This window comes from Echinops telfairi, unplaced genomic scaffold (assembly GCF_000313985.2).
Source record: "Echinops telfairi isolate 266 unplaced genomic scaffold, ASM31398v2 ScPeMD7_5592;HRSCAF=6446, whole genome shotgun sequence".
In the NCBI taxonomy this organism is placed as follows: domain Eukaryota; kingdom Metazoa; phylum Chordata; class Mammalia; order Afrosoricida; family Tenrecidae; genus Echinops; species Echinops telfairi.
This window is the reverse complement of record NW_022109491.1, coordinates 5,808,331-5,826,308: the sequence shown is the minus strand read 5'-3', so window position 1 is coordinate 5,826,308 and position 17,978 is coordinate 5,808,331. Positions and strand designations below refer to the sequence as shown.

The 17,978-nt window shown below is 54.4% G+C and overlaps 1 protein-coding gene across 1 annotated transcript in view; it reads right to left on the bottom strand.

Annotated features, from left to right (window-relative positions):
• Positions 1 to 17,978, bottom strand: part of ATP9A (ATPase phospholipid transporting 9A (putative)) — a 162,503-nt gene that overhangs the window by 82,947 nt on the left and 61,578 nt on the right. Inside the window, exons 10-14 of the mRNA XM_030887051.2 lie at positions 12,866 to 12,942; positions 11,197 to 11,357; positions 10,339 to 10,481; positions 8,790 to 8,902; positions 1,046 to 1,258 (exon numbers count right to left, since the gene is read on the bottom strand). Of these exons, the coding sequence (XP_030742911.2) occupies positions 1,046 to 1,258; positions 8,790 to 8,902; positions 10,339 to 10,481; positions 11,197 to 11,357; positions 12,866 to 12,942 (707 nt within the window). The remainder of the gene's footprint in view (positions 1 to 1,045; positions 1,259 to 8,789; positions 8,903 to 10,338; positions 10,482 to 11,196; positions 11,358 to 12,865; positions 12,943 to 17,978) is intronic.

Genomic DNA, 17,978 nt, shown 5'->3' with positions numbered 1-17,978 from the left:
CCCCAACACACACACTGTCCAGGGGCTTCCAAGGCCCACTGCAGTGGTGGAGGAAATGAATCACTGAGCATTTCTAGTGCTAATTTTTAAAGCACACACAAGCTTTCTATGTCTAAGAAATGGAAGTGTTTTCTTAGGTTAGGCTTACAGTTAAGTGTGGACTCAAAATCCATTCGTATATCTCAGGCAAATGTAAATCTATATCCTGTTCCACTTTAGTAACAGCATCACCAACCTTTTGAGAGAGAATAAAAGTTTCCTCCGCGGGGCCTTTGGTCATTCTAGCCACATACTTTTAAGATACATCTTCTGTCACTAAACCCAAAAAGACTTACTTGAGTCCCTGTTCAGGTGCAAGGGGTACATGGTCCTTCTAGTGCTACCTGTGATGAGCCCTTGATTGGTGTCCCTGGGAGGATGTCATCTGATGGCACCCCCTCTCTGGGTGCAGTCACCAACATGAAAAAGGGCACCCCGGCTTTCAGACTAGGCTTTGAAGAACCAGTTCATTCCAGGTTGACGTTTGCCCTTCCACCCCAGATACACTGAATCAGAAAGTACGTTTTAACATCAGAGTTACCTGGGGATCGGGTTAAAATGTAGACGCCAAGAGATTCCATGAATTTCAGTGGAGTCAAACCAGAATGAACCAGTTGGAAGCCTTGATCTGGGCCCGCGTTTCCCCTCCACCGGGAAGAGTTTGTCATTAACTTCTAGCGCCCCCTGCAGCCCCTCTCAAAAAACACTTCTGTTTGGATTATGAAAGTGGTTTTGACTCACTGTAGAGTATTTGGAATTCTCAGAAAAACACAAAGAGGAAAACAGCCCAGTTGCAGTTTCACCTGTCAGAGAAGACGGCCGGATAGCCGGTGGTGCTACCTGGATCCTCTCATGGACTCGTCCATCAACACCTGGAGTGAGGGACTCATTATTGGTAGGGCCCTGAGTGGGTTCCCAGGCACAATGGCCTTCTGTACACCAGAAGAAAACACTCTCTGGTCCCCGTCTGCCCGGGCACGCGGGCAGGAGCTCTCGGGGCACTTACCTCGTCGGGGCTGGATGCCTGGTACACACGGCAGGAGTCCTCGTACTGCTTCTCGGCCTCGGCCTGGTCAGTCACGCCGTTGGACTCGTACACAGGGGTCACGTTGTGGCACAGGGCAATGGCCTTCACGGCTTCGTGCACACGGCTGCTCATGCTGCGCCGGACCTTGGTGGTGAGAGCGGGGCCCTTCTGAGCAGGCGGGTCCTGGGACTGCTGGAGGAAGGGACAGGAGACGGAAGGTGAGCGGAGGCCGGAAAAGGTCCGGGGTGCGTGGAGACGTGAGCGTGTGGACGAGCTGCCTTTCTTTCTAGGGCTCTTTGGAGCCAGCTTCTTGGGCAAATGTCTGACGTCATTGAGAAAGATGGCATTTCACTTCAGCATTCCCATCACGTATGCTCAAATCATTCCCATCATGTATGCTCAAATCACATGCAAGTGACAGATGAAGGGCCGTGGGGGGCGGTGCCTGTGGCTGCCGGGGCCTCCAGCAGAGGGGAGCGGGCCCAGTGTTTCAGACAGAGCAGGGGTCTCACCCTCGGTGACTGCTGTGGAGCCAGCTAATTCTCGGAGCAAGGAGCCCTGGGGCTAAGAGGGTGGGGGATGTCCTTGGCTGCTAACCAAAGCCGGCAGTTCAAACCCACCACCTGCCCTTCGGAGAAAAAGATGTGGTGGTCAGCTTCCATGACGATGACAGTTCTCCGCTGCCCTACAGGGTCACTATGAGCTGGGTCCACTCACCAGCAGTGGGTTACCGGCTTGGTAACATCCCTGACCTCTGATCAATGGATGCCAGTAACCCCCACCCCCCACCCCAACACACACACACACATTCTAACAAACAAATATCCCCTACCCAATGAGACATGGAGGGAGAGCCTACTGTCCCCAGGGGTACAAAACTGTCCCTGGATGAAAACCACTCTTTCCAGTGTATTTTCTTCCTGCTTTAAGACAGAGACCCTGGGAGCCCCGGAGCAGTGCTGGGCTGCTGGCCAGCAGGCTGGAGGTTAGAGTCCACCCTAAGGTGCCTCAGAAGAAAGGCCTGGCAGTCGGGTCTGCGGAGCAGCCCCTGGGAGCCCTGTGGAGCACCATTTGATTCCGACCCATGTCATGCGGCCCTGGTCTAGCGGCTGCTTCACCGGCCAGCGTTCAGCGAGGGAGGAGACCCAGCTCGGAGAAACTGGTGGGCAATGGTACGGCTCTGCTCGAGATAATGGGGCAACCGCCACTGTGCCCACCTTCTGCCGCCCAGACAAGCTCCGGAGGCTGGCGCTTGCCGAAGAAACGATGGCACCTCCGTCCGTCCATCAGTCCATCCACACACACCCGTCCACGCATGACTGAGGGCTTGGTGCTGGGTGGGGACTTGGGGAGATGCTCCCCAGCTCCCTGGTACAAGGGGCCCTGAGGACTGGGGAGACTCAGCTTTGTTCTCGGGTGGGCTGTGAAACAGCTGCGTGGCCTCCTGCCCCTATGCTACTCTCTGGGCCTCGGTCCTCAGGGGTCAAGGAGGAGTGGGAAACAGGGGCAGCTTCCAACCGTACCCCACATTGTGTCCTGGAGACCTCCAGTAAACCACGCAATACCCCTAGGTGAGGGGTGGAGGGGCGGGCAGCTGGGAGTTGGCAGCCCCCTTCTTGCCAATGTTACATATTGGGGCCCACACAGGCCTCCTTTGAAATAATGTAAAAAACTACTGGGAAAGCCGCCTTGCTACTCTTCTTTGGTTTAGGCCCCCTCCTGCCTATCTGGCCCTCCCTCAAGCCACCTGCCTCCTCCCTGGCCCTGCCTTGGCCACACGGGCCTCCTCCCTGCCTGCTGAGACAGCCCTGCTCTGTCCTGCCTCAGAGACCCAGCCCTTTCCCCTGTCCAGAGTCCACTCTCAATCTAAATGTCCCCTCCTCCAGGGGCTTTTCCTGTGCCCCCCTCTCCTCCGCACTACGAAACCTGCAGGCAGCACAGGACCATCTTCACCGGCCCAGCCGGGCTGGCTCTCCTGACGGCTCTGAGACCACCGGTCAGCTCCCAGGAGCCTGGCACAGGGCCGAGAGCTGCAGAATCGGTCACCAACCCAGTCCTTTCTGAAGCTCTGAGTTAGGTGACAGTGCCCAAAGAAGAAATAGCTATCAAATCGCCCAACATCAGTTCCAGATTTTCAAGGCATGGTTTTGATCCACAGATTGCTTGCCCTCTATTACCTTACTGCCCCTGCTGCTGGCCGGCCAACCCAGGAGCGCTGCCGGGGGCCCTGAGCAGGGGCTGCATCTTATGCCCAAGCACTCAGGGTGCCCAAAATCGAGAACAGATGGGTAACGCCGAGGCACAGGAAAAGGCCTTTGGTTCCATCTCTCAGAGACTATTTTTAGTAGTGGCCCCAACGCCTCAGGTACTCAGGCAATTACTAAATGACAGCTGGTTGCTGCAGGGAGGCGCCTCACGCTGGCTTCCTGCTCGGTTCACCTTTGGTGTCAAGGGGACGGGGGTTTCACTTCCAGGTCAAAGGGCACTGCACGGCAACCATAATTAGAGTAATGAATCAGAAGGACGGTTTAGCTGAGCGGCCGTTTGCCTAGTGCTTTTCGTTGCTGAAGACTCTTAACTCTGAAGTAGAAGGCTGGAGGCTTACGGGAGGGGCCGCTCTACTGGGGAGACTCAATCCCGGGGAAAATGGGGGTGGTGGGGGTGGATGTGAAGTTCTGCGATGTATGGTCTAGTTTAGGATGTGTGTCTTTGCTTTCACAGCCCGCTCTCCCTCACCCCCAACCCTCAGCACCTGGACCAAATTATTACTCACCATCAGGGCCAAGAACCAGACTACGGACAAAGTAATTGCCCCGCTTGGCAAGCTTTAGGAACGCTGAGTTTGACTGAACTGCCAGAGGCCCAATTAAAGACACCCTGAGAAACTTCTGTAGGCAAGCTAAGCTCACGTGGACACAAGTCCAATACTGCTACTAATAAATAATTCCCAGCAAGCCCAGCGCTCTGGGTCTTTGTGTTCCAGGTGAGAGAACCCCAGAGAGCAGAGCAACCGAGTGAAGTGCCCCCCGCCCGCCCCTCAGCCGGTCTCTGGTCCTGGGTGGCTTGCATGCTGCTGTGAGGCTGGAAGCACTGCCCCCCTATTTCAGATGCCAACAGGCCTCAGATGCCCCCGGAGGGCAGGTTTCAGAGGCACTTGCAGATGGAAGGAGACTCAGAAGAAAGACCTGGTGATCTACTCTCAAAAACTAGTCCGTGGAAGGGCCCCTGGATCCTGACAGGACCTCATCCAACACTGGGCCGGCAGAGGAGGTCCCTCGGGTCCTAACATGGGTCCTAACGGCCCCCAGTGGGTCCTAACATGCCAACCCCCAGGACGACGGTACAGGACCGGATGAGGTTCCATCCATTGTCTGTGGGGCCAGCAAAGGGCAGAACCACGTGGACGGCAACCAGCACCCACAAAGGAACAGCGGGAGCCGGTTTCCACAAAACCACCGGGTGCAGAGGAGAGGGCGGGGAGAGGCTGGCCAACAGCAGGCGACTGGTATGCTGTTTGGACTCGTTTATTCCACTCTGTTGTTGCCCAGTCATGTTGGGGGGAGGCCAGTCCGAACCACCAATGCTGAAATGCTCCCCTTTTAATTTTTAAATGGAACTCTTGAGTTCACACCAAATGCTAATCCACGTGGATCTATAATGCCCTGGCCAAGGCCCAGATGGGGCCAGTTCCCAAACACCTTCACATTCCCCATATGGAAGAGTTTCGCCTGGTACAATGTTTATCTCCAGCCTCCTCCCAATCAGCCCTTTAACCTACACACATTTCTTCTTACTTAGAAAATGCCAGGGAAAACAAAAACAGATGTGGCATGTCCACAGAAGCAGGTTACAGGCCCTGCAGCCTGGGGGGAACCCCTGGCTCGCTTGTGGAAGAAGGGCCAAACAGCTCCCACGAGGTCAGAGAATGCCGATCACCAAACTCGAGCCTGTGCTGGGGGACCCACCACCATGGCCACAAAGCCAGGCTCCGGAACCCCGTCCTGAACTCCTGATGGAAGAACCAACTCCCCACGGCCACCGAGTCCCTTCCGGCTCACAACGACGCTCGATAGGGTTTCCAACGCTATAAACCTGTATGAGAGCAGACAGCCTCACCCGTCTCCTGAGGAGTGGCTGGTGGACTTGAACCGCTGACCTTCGGTCAGCAGCCCGATACTTAATCCACAGCCCAGCAGCCTGCAAATGAGAAACTGAAGCTCAATGAATGATCTGAGGCCGGGAAATTCCCTGAGGAGAGGTGGAGGCGGAGTTACAAGAAAGGGCTGTGAAAACAGCCAGTGAAAGCACTCTGAGGCACATCCTGCTCTGACTAGGTGGGGCTACAGGGTCCCTGGGAGTCAACGGCACCTGGCAAAGACAGGGAGAGGGGTTTGCATGGCTGGGGGCAGGGGAGGGGGGAGTTTGCTTTTGAGGGGGGTGACAATATTCTGAAATCAGACACCGGTGACGGCCGAACCACTGTGAGTCCACGGCGCTGCATGCTCTGAAAGGATGAACCTCACAGGGTGTGAATTGCATTCCCGTTTTGTCCAGGGGGACCCCGAAGGTGGTGAATTAATACTTAGACAAGTTGGGGGGAACTCAAGCCACCCTGATTTCAGCTCCTAACAGGCCGGCCGTCTCCTTGCTGTTTCCTTGGGCAGCTATTATCTCCCTGTGGGCAGCTTTTTACAGCTACCTGTCCTGGTTAGCGGGATGCTCACTCACCACCGTCAAGTAGACATGGCCTCACAGGGACCCCACAGCACAGAGCAGAACTGCCTCTGTCACCCTTTACAGAAGCAGAAAACCTCACCTTTCTGCCCAGGAGCAGCTGGTGGTTTTGAATCGCTGGTCTTGCAGTAAGTAGCCCCGCACATACCACCAGGCCACCAGGGCTCATCAGTTCAAAGCGTCCCTAATCCCGTTCCCCTGGACACTCACAAACTGCACTACATGCTTCAACATTCGGAAAAAAACAAAACCTCCGTCCAGACTGGACTCTGCCCTGGACCCCACTTGTCCAGCACTCGTCCGACCTCCTCCCTAGGGGTCCCAGGTGGCTGGCAGGAAGCCTTCATTACCCGTGAGACTTCCATTTGGAAAAGGAAATGGAATGTGACAGCCAGGCTAATCCCTCTCGCACTCCAGGGCCAACCTTTGGGCTCGGCTCTGGGGTCCACGGACCTCGAAAAGTCAGAGAGCCGGGCACAAGTGCTCCAACGTGGGAGGGACAGACCCTGAGAGAACGGGAGAGAAAGTGGAGCAGAGCCCCGTCCTCCTTAAAAACAGACCAACAACCAAAATCCAAACCGACCGAACTGGTTGAAACAGGAGCCCCTCCCCTGCGTGCCCTCCCCAGATGACTACCTGAGAGGATCACCATACCTTGAGCCCAAACTAACCTCTGAGGTCACCTTGTGGCTAAAAAACAGACTGTCTCACCAAATAATACTTGTCACCCACTGGTACAGCGTTCCGTTACAAAATAAAAATCCCCTCTCTGAGACCACCAATCAACACTGACTGCCAAAGACATGAAGTTCAGGGGGACAGGGACACTAGATTTAGAGAACGGAACAATCAGAATAGAAATAATGGGCCTATGAAGAATGACTGAACCACTGGTATAGAAATTGCTGGACGGCACCTACACTGCTGTGTGATCCAGCTCCCAAAACATAAAAAAACAGAACAAGGAAGGTCTGGGTACGGATCCCAGAGATTTCAAATCTGCCCCCAGGGGCCCCAAAGACTATGTTAAAGAAAGCAGTCGTTGAAACTCTGTAAGGTGGTGGACAGACTCCAAAACTGGATTGTACGAAGTTCACAAAGGAGCCCTGGGGATGTGATGGTGAAGCGCTTGACCGCCAATGGAAAGATCGGCGGTTCCCACCTACCATCCATTCCATGGAATAAGCTGTGGTCACCTGATTCTGTGAGGATGGACCACGCTGGAGACCACCCTGGGCAGTTAGCTCTGCTCTGTCCGACAGGGTCCTGAGGCAAGTGGGAGCAGATGATGGTGGTGGGTCTGGCTGTGTTGACGGGATAGGTGCACAACTCTGTCACGTCACCAACCATCATTAAACTGTGTATCTCAAATGGGTGGGTTTTATGGCTCGTGAGACAAACCACTAGGGAAAAGGGCATCAGGGTTGGTCGAGAGTCAGCAAAATCAAGGAAGATCCTCAATGTGAGGGGGTGGTTGTTACGTCATTTCTGTCAAGTTGACAAGCGAAGGGGAGAAGTCTAGATGTCAATGGGGTCACAGCCTAAGGATGCCTCCTTGTGGGCGTGGCCTTCTCATGAGGATTCTGGAAGAATCTCTCTCTCCCCCTGCTTGCACCTTCCTCTTGACAAGCCACGTGGAGCCATGCTGAGACCCTGACGGGAGCCCTGGAGATGCTTCTACCACCATTGGATCCACAAGACTTTGCACCCACGGTCCTGTGATCTTCCTGCATTTTGCATCATTGCATGTGTTGTGTGAGTCTGAAGAGGGATTTATGGACCAGTATCGAACTCATGGACTTGATCTGGACTGGGCTGGGATGTTTTCTTAATATACAATTACTTTTTGATATAAAGCTCTTTCTTAAACATACGAGTGTCTCTGTATTTGTTTCTCTAGTCAACCGAGTCTAACACAGATGGCCTAACACAATAGCCAGGCCCATGAGGCCAAACCCATGGGGTCAGGCCCAGGGCTGGGCACTATTGTGTAGCCAATCATAAGATCCAAGTATTAGAGCCACCTTAATGGCAACTAATGACAATGAACCAAAAAACCAAACTGGTCCCATTGGGGGCATGTCTGTGGTACAGAGTCCCACTGGCCCATGGCTTTTCTTGGTTGTCATCTTTATACACGCTGCCTGCCTCAGCTCCGACTTTAACCCGCCAGCCTTTCCATTAGTAACCTGTTGCCAATGAGCAGACTCTGATTCACAGAGACCCGACAGGACAGAGTAGAGATGTCCCATAGGATTTCCAAGATCGCCACCTTCATGGAAACAGACTGCCACTTCTTTCTCCTACAGAGCCACTGGTGGACTCGAACCCCCAGCCTTTGGGTTGGCAACCAAGCACTTTAACCTCCGCACCAAAGGGGCTCCTAGAATGTAACAACGCTATCAAACGATGGTGGTGGCTGGGGGGGGGTGTTCCGCTGTGACTACAGACACATCTGTTTTAACTCTGTCTTGTCCTTTGGTGGGGCTCGTTTTCCGCATTCAACCACCTCAGCAATGGGTCTCCCGCCACAAAGGTCGATAAGAAGTAACAAGCACTCAAGCTCACACACACACCCCACCCCCACCCCCGCAGTATAAAATACGCAGCAGGTTCTCAGCCAAGGAAATCCCTCTCGCTGAGATTTTCCTCAATAGTCACTAGCACCTCCTTAGGGTTGATCACCCTGAGAACAAGGAAGATGTGTTTGATGGGGGGATGGGGGGAAGTGGGGAGAGGGCGCGTTGGGGAACCTCCTCAGTTCCTTTTCCACTGCAAAATGCAAAGAATTCATGGTTGCCAACTCTGGTGGGCTGGGTAGAAATGAAGGGGGACAGGGCTGCTCTTTATTGGGGGCGGACGGGGGCAGGGGGATAAGGATGTTGTGAAATGGATGATGGTTGCACCACTGTCTTAAATACTGAAGACCCCTGACACGGCGCCTTTTAAGGGGCTAGGTTATGAACAAACTGCGGGCTCCGAGCCTCACCTGGGTGTAGATACTGAATATGTGGCTCTGTACTTCATCCATCGAGTCAAGGCCATAGGCCACGGTGCCCAGGTGGAGCCGTTTGAAAACCATCTCATTCTGGGTGAGAGTTCCTGAAACAAAGACAGGTGAGGTAGCTGGGCCCGGCCCCGGGCTCTCAACATTCTTGGCATTAAGGGCGGCTGCTGTTTGGGGGAAGAGCGAGATGCATCACACCCTGGTTTAAGTACAGCACCTGCTGGGAGAGACTGGGGCAGTCATTCTCCAGCTTTGAAAATGGCCCCTGAAGTTTCCATAGGGAAACCAAGCAAGGCAGCCACTCTCTGGAGTGGTCGAGAAGGCTGTCAATCATGGTTCCTGGCTTGTTCCATTGGCCGAGATGGGGGTACGTGACACGCACTACACCAATCAGGTTCTATATTGCGGGAACCTGACTCCTGCAGGAAGCGTTGTGGACCAAAGTTTAGGGTCAATGAATTGCATTGGCGAAATGCTCCAAATACCATCCTGGGGTCCCTGTGGCTGACCGGAAGGGTCCTGGTTCCTCTCTTGCCTGATGCCTACACTGTCTCTGACTGGGGTGGGAGGGGGCACACAGGAGCTTCAGAATCGACACCCTTCCATCCCACAGCTCCTCCATCAGTGCAGAGATGAAGCTTGAAGCCTCTCCACTGTCCAACTCTTAATAGCCACAACAGCTGACCCCACATCTTGGCGGACAGACAGACGCTGGTTCAATTTGGAGCAATGTCGTAGACGCAGAGTGTGCTCGTGAGGTGGGGACTTGAGGCCAGACTGCCTGGGTTCAAAGCTTTGTTCGGCCACGCCATGCCTCAATTCCTCACCTGAAAAAAGGGGTAACAGTAGCGCGCTCCTAACTCGCAGGAATAGGCTAGGGTTGGGTGCATGTATCTGAACACCTCAGAACGGTGCACGGCACTAGCACTGCCTGAGCTTGCTGTTGTCACAGTCATCACCATCATCAGCCAAGCACCCGCTCCCCCTGCCCCCACCCCCCCCACACACACACACATCAAAGGCGAAGGAGGGAAGGTGGTGGTGGCAGCATGCCTCCAGAGAGCCTTTAGATCAGCAGTTCTCAACCTTTGAGCTACCACTCCTTTGTAGGTTGAACGACTCTCACAGGTGTTGCCCGATTCATCACAGTAGCAAAAGTACAGTGATGAAGTAGCAACGAAAATCATGTTATGGTTGGGGGGTCACCACCACATGAGGAACTGTATGAAAGGGTGGCGGCATGAGGAAGGCATTGAGAACCACTGCTTTAGGTCCACATGTTCACACGCATGTGCTTCCCTTCACCTGTGGTAGCTGCAGCCAAGTCCATGCCAACTCACGGTGACCCTGGGGGTGCATAGCACAACGGCACTCCGAGTTCCCAAGGCCAGATTTAGCACATGGGCCACCAGGCCTGCCTTCTGAGGCACCCTTAGGTGGGATCCAAGGACCACCTTTCTGGAGAGCCACCAACCACATAAACTTCCCAAGAACATCCTTGAACCCGGTGCGGGCCCGGGACACGGCTCACCTGTCTTGTCCGTAAGTAGGTAGGAAATCCGCCCCAGCTGCTCGGGAATTGTGCTGGAACGAACTACGGTCCCAGGGATTTTGGAATCCCTCCGGATCACCCAGCTGTACACGATCTTGCCCATATCCAGGTTCACACGCAAGCTATCAGGAAGCCCAGAGCACACTGGTTAGGAGGGTGTGCGCAAGATGCCTACAGTCTCATGGTACAAACAGCGCAAACACGAAGCGAGTGTCATTTGTGCCTTATCCTCATCTGGAAACACTCCCTAGAGAGGTGACCCCCACAGGCACAACCAGGGTCAATACCTCTGAGGGGCATTGTTCAGAAAAGATTTCCCCGGTGTTACCAGCTAGGGGCCATCGTCACCGGAGAGACTAAGGGGGAATCATTTTATCTCCCTTTTCTCTTTGTGTTTGTTGGTGGTGTTACTGGTCCCCTACGCCAATGCATTTGCAATAAATAACATGTCCATTTTTAAAATGCCATTTTCTGGCAACTACAAGAGAGCTCTTCAAAAACCACCGGTCATCCTCTCCGAGCCCAGCAGGGTCGTCGTCGGTCCTGCCCCTGGCCGGCTCTGCTCCATGTGAATGTTCAGATCATGAGCTTTCAGTCAGGTTGTAGAGCTAGGGCTTTCACGATCGACACTGTTCCTTAACCTTATGCCACCAATACTCTGTTCCCCCTGACCCTGGTCATCCCTGGTGGTCACTCGGCAGAGAGGCCAGCTCCTTCCAACAGCCAGTAAAAAACCTGGTCTCTGGACAAGGAAAGGGAAGAAAGTGTCCCAGAAGCCCAGCACCCATGAAGAGCCCCAGCCCCTGAGCACAGGCTTACCTGCCGTCCCCCGCTTACCTGATGGGAATGATGTTGGAAAACAACAGGAGGAACCGGATGATCTGCAGGTACCAGCGGCCGGCGAAGTGCTGCAGAGCAACCATGACCAGCGACACCACCACCAGAGCCCCAAAGAGGATCTTGGTGAGGCAGTTCACCTCCAGGTCAAACAGGCCGATCTGTGGGGCCGGGATAAAGGGGGGAGGGGGTGGGTCCCTGGGTGTGGCCCGCCCCACCGTCCACCTAGAGAACCCGACAGCAGACTGTCACATCTTTCTCCCTGGGGCCACCGGGTGGGCTTGAACACACTTAGCCATTGCCATCACCAGGGAACTGTAGCGCTATCCCACACACTGATCCCGAGAGTGCCTCCTGGAAGTCTGCGGCACACTTGCAGGTGGAAGGGGGCTGGGCTTTAGGTGCTACTGAAATAACGAGTCTGACTGTGCTGCTCAGTAATGCGCTTTCGTGTGGAGCCAGCACGTCACCCTCAAAGCGTGGCCGAATGAAAGCCCACAATGAGGCCCCAGTGGCAATCCAAGGGCACAGTAACTGTAACGGGGGCTGTAATAAGCCACTACCCTGGAGCCAATGCTGACGGGACAAGGCAGAGCGGCCCCTGTGCGTTTCCTGAGGCTCTGCCTCCTGACAGGGGTAGAGAGCCTCGTCTTTCTCCTGAGAAGCAGCTGGTGGTTCCAAACCGCTGACCTCCTGGTCAGGGGCCCAACATGTCACCTACTGTGCCGCATTTTCACTTGCTAGAAATTCTCACAGACAAATCTGTTTTCAAAATCCCGAGGGGCACAAGGCTTCTGCCGTTCTTCACGAGGAAATGCTACTGTGTGCAAGTACCTATTGTAGCACAGCCACTGCCCCAGCAGGGCTGTCACAAACCAACAAATAAACTCCCAGTGACCCTACCGATCTTTATGGAAGCAGAGGGCTTGTCTTTCTCCCAAGGAGTGCCTGCTGGGTTGCAACTGCTGGCCTGTGGTGAGCAGCCCACGCTATAACGCACAGCGCCACCAGGGACCTGCCAGGGGTCTAAAGGAGTGACAATGGGCTGAATTTGAGGGAAACGTGGCTTTGGTCATTTACAATATTCTGACCCCTACACAGTGCGAGAGGGTCAGGGTCTGCCAGGGTCATGCTGTGAAAGAGGTAGGGCTGGTCTGTGGACAGGCCACAGGTCTGACACCTTCTGCCAACTGACGGCTGGTGTCTCAGCTTGGCTGTGGACCCCAGGCCTGCCCCCTCCTTGCCACGTAGCCTGGACAGAGTGTGGGGTCCTCCGGCCACTTTCTGAGGACAAGGGGGTGCCCCAGCATAAAGGTTTGTCAAGAGTTGTTAGATGACTCACCGGTGCAGTACCCCAACTGGCCACAAGGGGCGATCGGTGGTGCTTTTTAGATTTAAAACCTTTAACCCCTTTCTGTGTTTCATGGGTGGCCGGGGCTTCAAAACAGTGGATGGTTGGGTAGGGTAAAGGCCACCACTGTGCTTTCATTCCATGTCTCCATAAACTTCCGGAAGCTGCCTCATTACATACACGGTGATCCGTATTTATAGATGAAATCGCTCTGTTGGGTGTATCTGTCTTTAAATGCAGTCCCTCACTGCCCCCAACCCCACCCCACCTGTCATGGTGACATCCACCTGGTGGGCCAGCCCTAACCCTCTCACATACCTTACTTCGGGGGTTGGAGGTGTTCATGACACTCCGGAGCTCTCTGCCCGTGTAAAGGACCACGCCGACCACGGTACCTGCATTGAGACAAAAGGAGTCCCTGGGGCCATGAGTACAGGGGGGGGGCCTGCAATCTTCTTACCAACGGAGCTGCCTGCCTGCTTGAGAGGGTCTCTTTGAACCCACCAACCACCCCATGAGGAGGGCAGACACCAGCCAGGGGCCACCCAATGACCTGTAGCTACACGGGCCAGCGTGATTGATAGCCACTACACGAGTCCATTTAAATTAAAACCCATGAAAACGGAACAAAACACGTGTACCGGGAGGTTCCCAAAAAGAACCGGAATTTTTTCCTCCCTAAAACTACGTATTTAATTTTTTTTTTACAAAACAACCCTATCACCTTCAAAGCACTCTCCACGACACAATGCGTTTGCCAAATCCACAGTTCCATTCTTGGAAACACTTTCCAATCTCATCTGTTTGGAGGGCTGACAGCACCGCCCTCGTCTTTATCGTCACCTTTTCTACTACATCGTCAAATCGCTGTCCTTTCATGTCCCTCTCAATCCACGAAAACAGAAAGAGGGTGAGCACGTTGTGTGGGGCAAGAGAGGCATGCTGGGTTTTTTGCCAAAAACTGGTGCACTGGTATGGCCATGTGAGCAGGTACGTTGCTGTGATGGCAAAACCAGTCCCATCTGCCACCAATCGGGCCTTTGTCACACACTGTTACGCAATCTTTTCAGAACCTCTACATAGAAAGCTTGGTGAACAATCTCAACTGGTGGAACGAACTCTGAATGCACTATCCCTCTCGTATCAGTGGAGCCTTTTTCCGGGTCTTTTTTGGGGTATCCCCTCACATGGCCCCAAGGCGTGCAGCACCCTCCAGGGGACTCCAGCCTCGGGCAGCCCTGAGTGCCTCAGAGCAGAGTTACACCATGGTGGGTGTCAGGGGCTGCAATCTGGCGGCAGCACATCCCCAGGCTTTTCTTCTGAGGCACCTCTGTGTGGATTTGAACTGCCAACCTTTATGTTAGTAGCCAAGCACTTCCTTCGATGCCACCCAGAAACTCTTCTATGGGGCCCAGCAGCCTCTAACGGTGGGAGCAAACACTGGGGTAGGGGTCTTTATCCCACTGTGCCGCCGGCCTTAAGAGACTCTCACAGGTGCCTAGAATATCCCTACATTGATACGTTATTATGGAAACACTACTCTTTTTGGAACATTTTTTTCCCCACTGAGTCCAAATTCTTCGAGACACTGTGACAACCCCCTCTCAGGGCATGTCTGTCCAGGCAACATTCTCCTTTCCTGAGAACTACCCTCTACCCACCCAGGGCCCAATGCAGGAAGACTTTTATCCCTCTGGAAGTAACCCGTTTATAGTAGAAATACAAATGATAAGCTGCAATTACTGTTTCTCATTCATTTGGAAATCAAAACAAAAATAAAAAAGGAAATCCAACCATCCGAGAAGGAACTGGACAAGGGGCCCCAGGGCAAACTGTCTACGTGAGCACTGCCTCCTTCCCCCGAGACCGGAAGAACGGATATAGTGGCCAGTGACCAGCACTGCCCAGTGTTCGGATCAGGAACACATTAGATGACGCCTGGTACAAAGGCAGAAAAATGTGAAAATGTGCAACAGAACGAAAGTTCTCAAAGAATCCCACTTACTGGCCCTACTGAGGCTAGGGGACACCCCAAGACCAAGGCACTTGAGCTGCTCCTCACACCTCCTCAAATGGCAAGTAGGCCCTGAAATCATCTTTAAATTAAGGCCAGGAGCCCCGGTGGTACAGTGGTTACACAGTCAAGCTGCTACCCACAAAGCCAGCAGTTTGAAACCACGGGCCAGCTCCGCAGGACAAAGACGAGGCTTTCTATTCCCATAAACAGTCTCGGTAACCCACACGGACAGGGCAATTCTACCTTGTCTTGCAAGGTCATTATGAGTCAGAATGGGCTCAATGGCAGTGAATTGTTTTGCGTTTAGCCCAAAGACCAGATTTTTTGTCCCTAAGTACTATACCTCTTAAAAGAAATACACATCTACACATGCAAACATACACATAACCAAAAATTCAGCCCCTAGTTTCAAGCCTAGATGAGAAGGTGGAGGGGCAGAGAGATGAAGTAAACAAGAAGACAAAACTAGAAGAGAAATACCACAAACGTTGACCAAGGCAGCACGTCGGTCACAAATGTCACTGACCGGCATGCCCAGGAACAGGGGAGCGGGAGCAGGTTTTTCTGGGTATACGCTCACCAAAAACAAATTAAAATAATAATAATAATTAGAAAGAAATGCCAGTGGCCTCTGAACATTAGACAAGATGTTCAACTTAGCACAGAACCGAAGAAGAGCACATTCACCCGGTGTTATCCCTGGCCCACTAGGAGGCAGCAGCACAGGGCTGGAACGCAGGGCGGGTTGTGAGGGTGGCACAGGAGCAGGGGGGCTATCTAGGGTCACAATAGGTCAGAGCCAACCTAGCAGCACCTGATGACCAAGACAGATTGGCAGAAATGCCAAAGACAGATGAGATCCAAGGTCGGCGAAGAGGTGGGGAAATGGCCCCAGGATAAGATGGCCCGCTCTATCCGATCCAGAGACTGCCAGGAGAAAGCTCACACTGCGGGGAGGAAACTCAGCAAGGTCATCAGGGCAGTGGTGACAGAGACAGGCGGGAGGGAGGGAGAGAGGTCATAGGGAGGGGACTAGTGGCACTGAGCTGGAACTTGAAACATGAGAAGGGGCCAGCCCTGCCAAGCTCTCACGAAGGTCAAGGTCCCAGAATACAATTTCGTCTCTGCTGGAAAAAGACAACAGTTGTCTTCTTGGGTCCCTCTGTCTCAGGGGTGCCCACAGGGAGAACACAGGCAGAGCCCAGACCATACATGGAGTGGCAGGAATGTGGGTCCCCCGGGGGCATAGGAAGGTGGTGCAGGCACTGGAGTGTAGCACCCGGAGGGAGGGAGGGAGAGTGAGCGCACACCCTGGCAAACACGGCACCCCATGACTTGCTGGATGCAGGGCTGCTACTAGCCTTCCACGCGTTTGAAAAAAAACAAATCTCAGTATCTGCAGAGCGTGAGATCAAGGCAAGTCCACAGGGCCACTCAAAACCGCTCGGCCCCCAGAAGGGAGAACACACATGCAGTAAGAGCCCCGGCCCCAATTCCAGCCCCATGCCTGTGACTGCACACAGGATGTCTGAGAAGGCAGCTGGGTCCCCGGGCTTCCTGGGTGCCACACACCAGACCTCCCTGTACAGAGCCTCGGCAGATGGCAGGCCGGGGAGACTGGCTTGAGTCTTGGCAGATGGCAGGCTTCCGAGCAGGCAGGAAGCCAGTCCCTTCAAGCTCCCCACCCCACCCCACCCCACCCCGTCATCACAGCAGATGGCTGGACAGTGGAGCTGGAGCGTAGGCTGGGCTCAGGGCTGCCACAGCCACCCGCTCCTGCCGGCCCTAACGGGGCTCAGTCTAAGACCCCATGCTCAGGCTGGAGAGAATTCCTAATGACCAGGGACCTTTCACTGTGAAGTAGGCCCCTCACAAGCACACTGACCCCAGCAAACCCCAATGTCTGCCAACACTGTTGAAAATGGTCTCTCCCACTTAGCACCTCCCCATCCCTCCCCCTATCCATCTTCAAGATCAGAGCTGTCTGGACAAGGTGCCCAGAGTCTGAACGGTTCTGGCCACTGTAGAGAGAGAGCAGCAGCTGGCAGCCCACGGTGGGCACTGGTTTGGCGCGGCCCCATGTTTTCAGGGAGGCAAATGGACCGTCAACTCTCAGATTCAGGAGTCTCAGACACAGGTCGCCAAGTTCTCTTGGGAAACTGGGAGATCAGATCACACAAGCCCCAGGTCCCCCAGGGCGTCACTGCTACAGGTGAGCACCAGCCCCGCCCTGTGCCTCGCCCACCAGCCCCAGCCCAAGCCACGCCTCCAGGGTCCCCAGACCCAGCTGCAACTCCTGACACACACTCCACCCCAGGCTTGCCTCTCCCCTCAGGCTCCTCCCACTTCCCTCCCCGGCTCCCCTCTCTCTCACTGCAGCCTGTACATCCCAGAAGACCCCCAGCCCCTTCCAGGCCACCCCTAGCAGGTCTCTCTCTCTCTCTCTCTGTTTTTGATTGCCCATGCAATAGATTAGTCGAAAACACCCCTAAGGAAGCCCATCTCCCAAAGCAGCTCACCCAAACCAAACCCAGCTCACTGGCATGGAGTCCGTGCTGGCTCACAGCGCCCCTGCCGCACAAGGCAGGCCTGCCCCTGCGGTCCCGAGACTGTCCCTCTTACAGGAGTTGAAAGCCTCCTCTTTCTCCTGAGGAGAGGCTGATGGTTTCAAGCAGCCAAGCTCCCGGGCCGCCACAGCCCTTATCGGCCCATCCATCATGCCAGTGATTCTGCCGCCTTGCAGAGAGCTGTTACCACGGCAACTGCATCCACTACAAAGGATGCCCAAGGACCCAGCTGGACCCTGAAATGCCGCTTGGCAAGCTTTGGCTATTTATTTATTTCTATTTCCGGTTCTTAGAATAATGGGGTGGCCATGGGGCGGAAGTGAGGTTCCAAAGGGAACAGCGCTGAAGACTCTCATGTAGCGGACACCACTATGGAGTGCCGTTTCTTGGGCTGCCCTCCGAAGGAGATGGCTTGCGTGGTCATCGGAGCACCCAGGGGTGCCCGCACAGAGGGAAGAAGTGGGGAGAGCGGTCAGGGCACCGCCCTCAGGCTCACTTGGACACAGAAACCTGCTTCGGGGAGAGCGGGGCTGCCTCCCTAGCCCATCAAGAGTCTCTGCCCTCTTCTCTCACCATCAAGCACTGAGGGACGAAGGCAGATAAGCTGAGCCCAAGCATGTCCCCTCACATGCCCTCCCTGCCGAGGGCTCCCAATCTCCTTCCCGCTATCCCCAGGGGCCCTAAGTGCTGGGAAGTGAATCGCAGGGTCGGTGGTTGGAGCCCACCAGTCGCTGCTTAGGAGAACAAGGAGGCTGTGTGCTCCAAGACAGACCTGCAGTCCCAGACCCCCATGGAGTGTCTCTGCTCAGCCCTCATTGTCCCCTGCAGTCAGAATCTACTGGCCTCA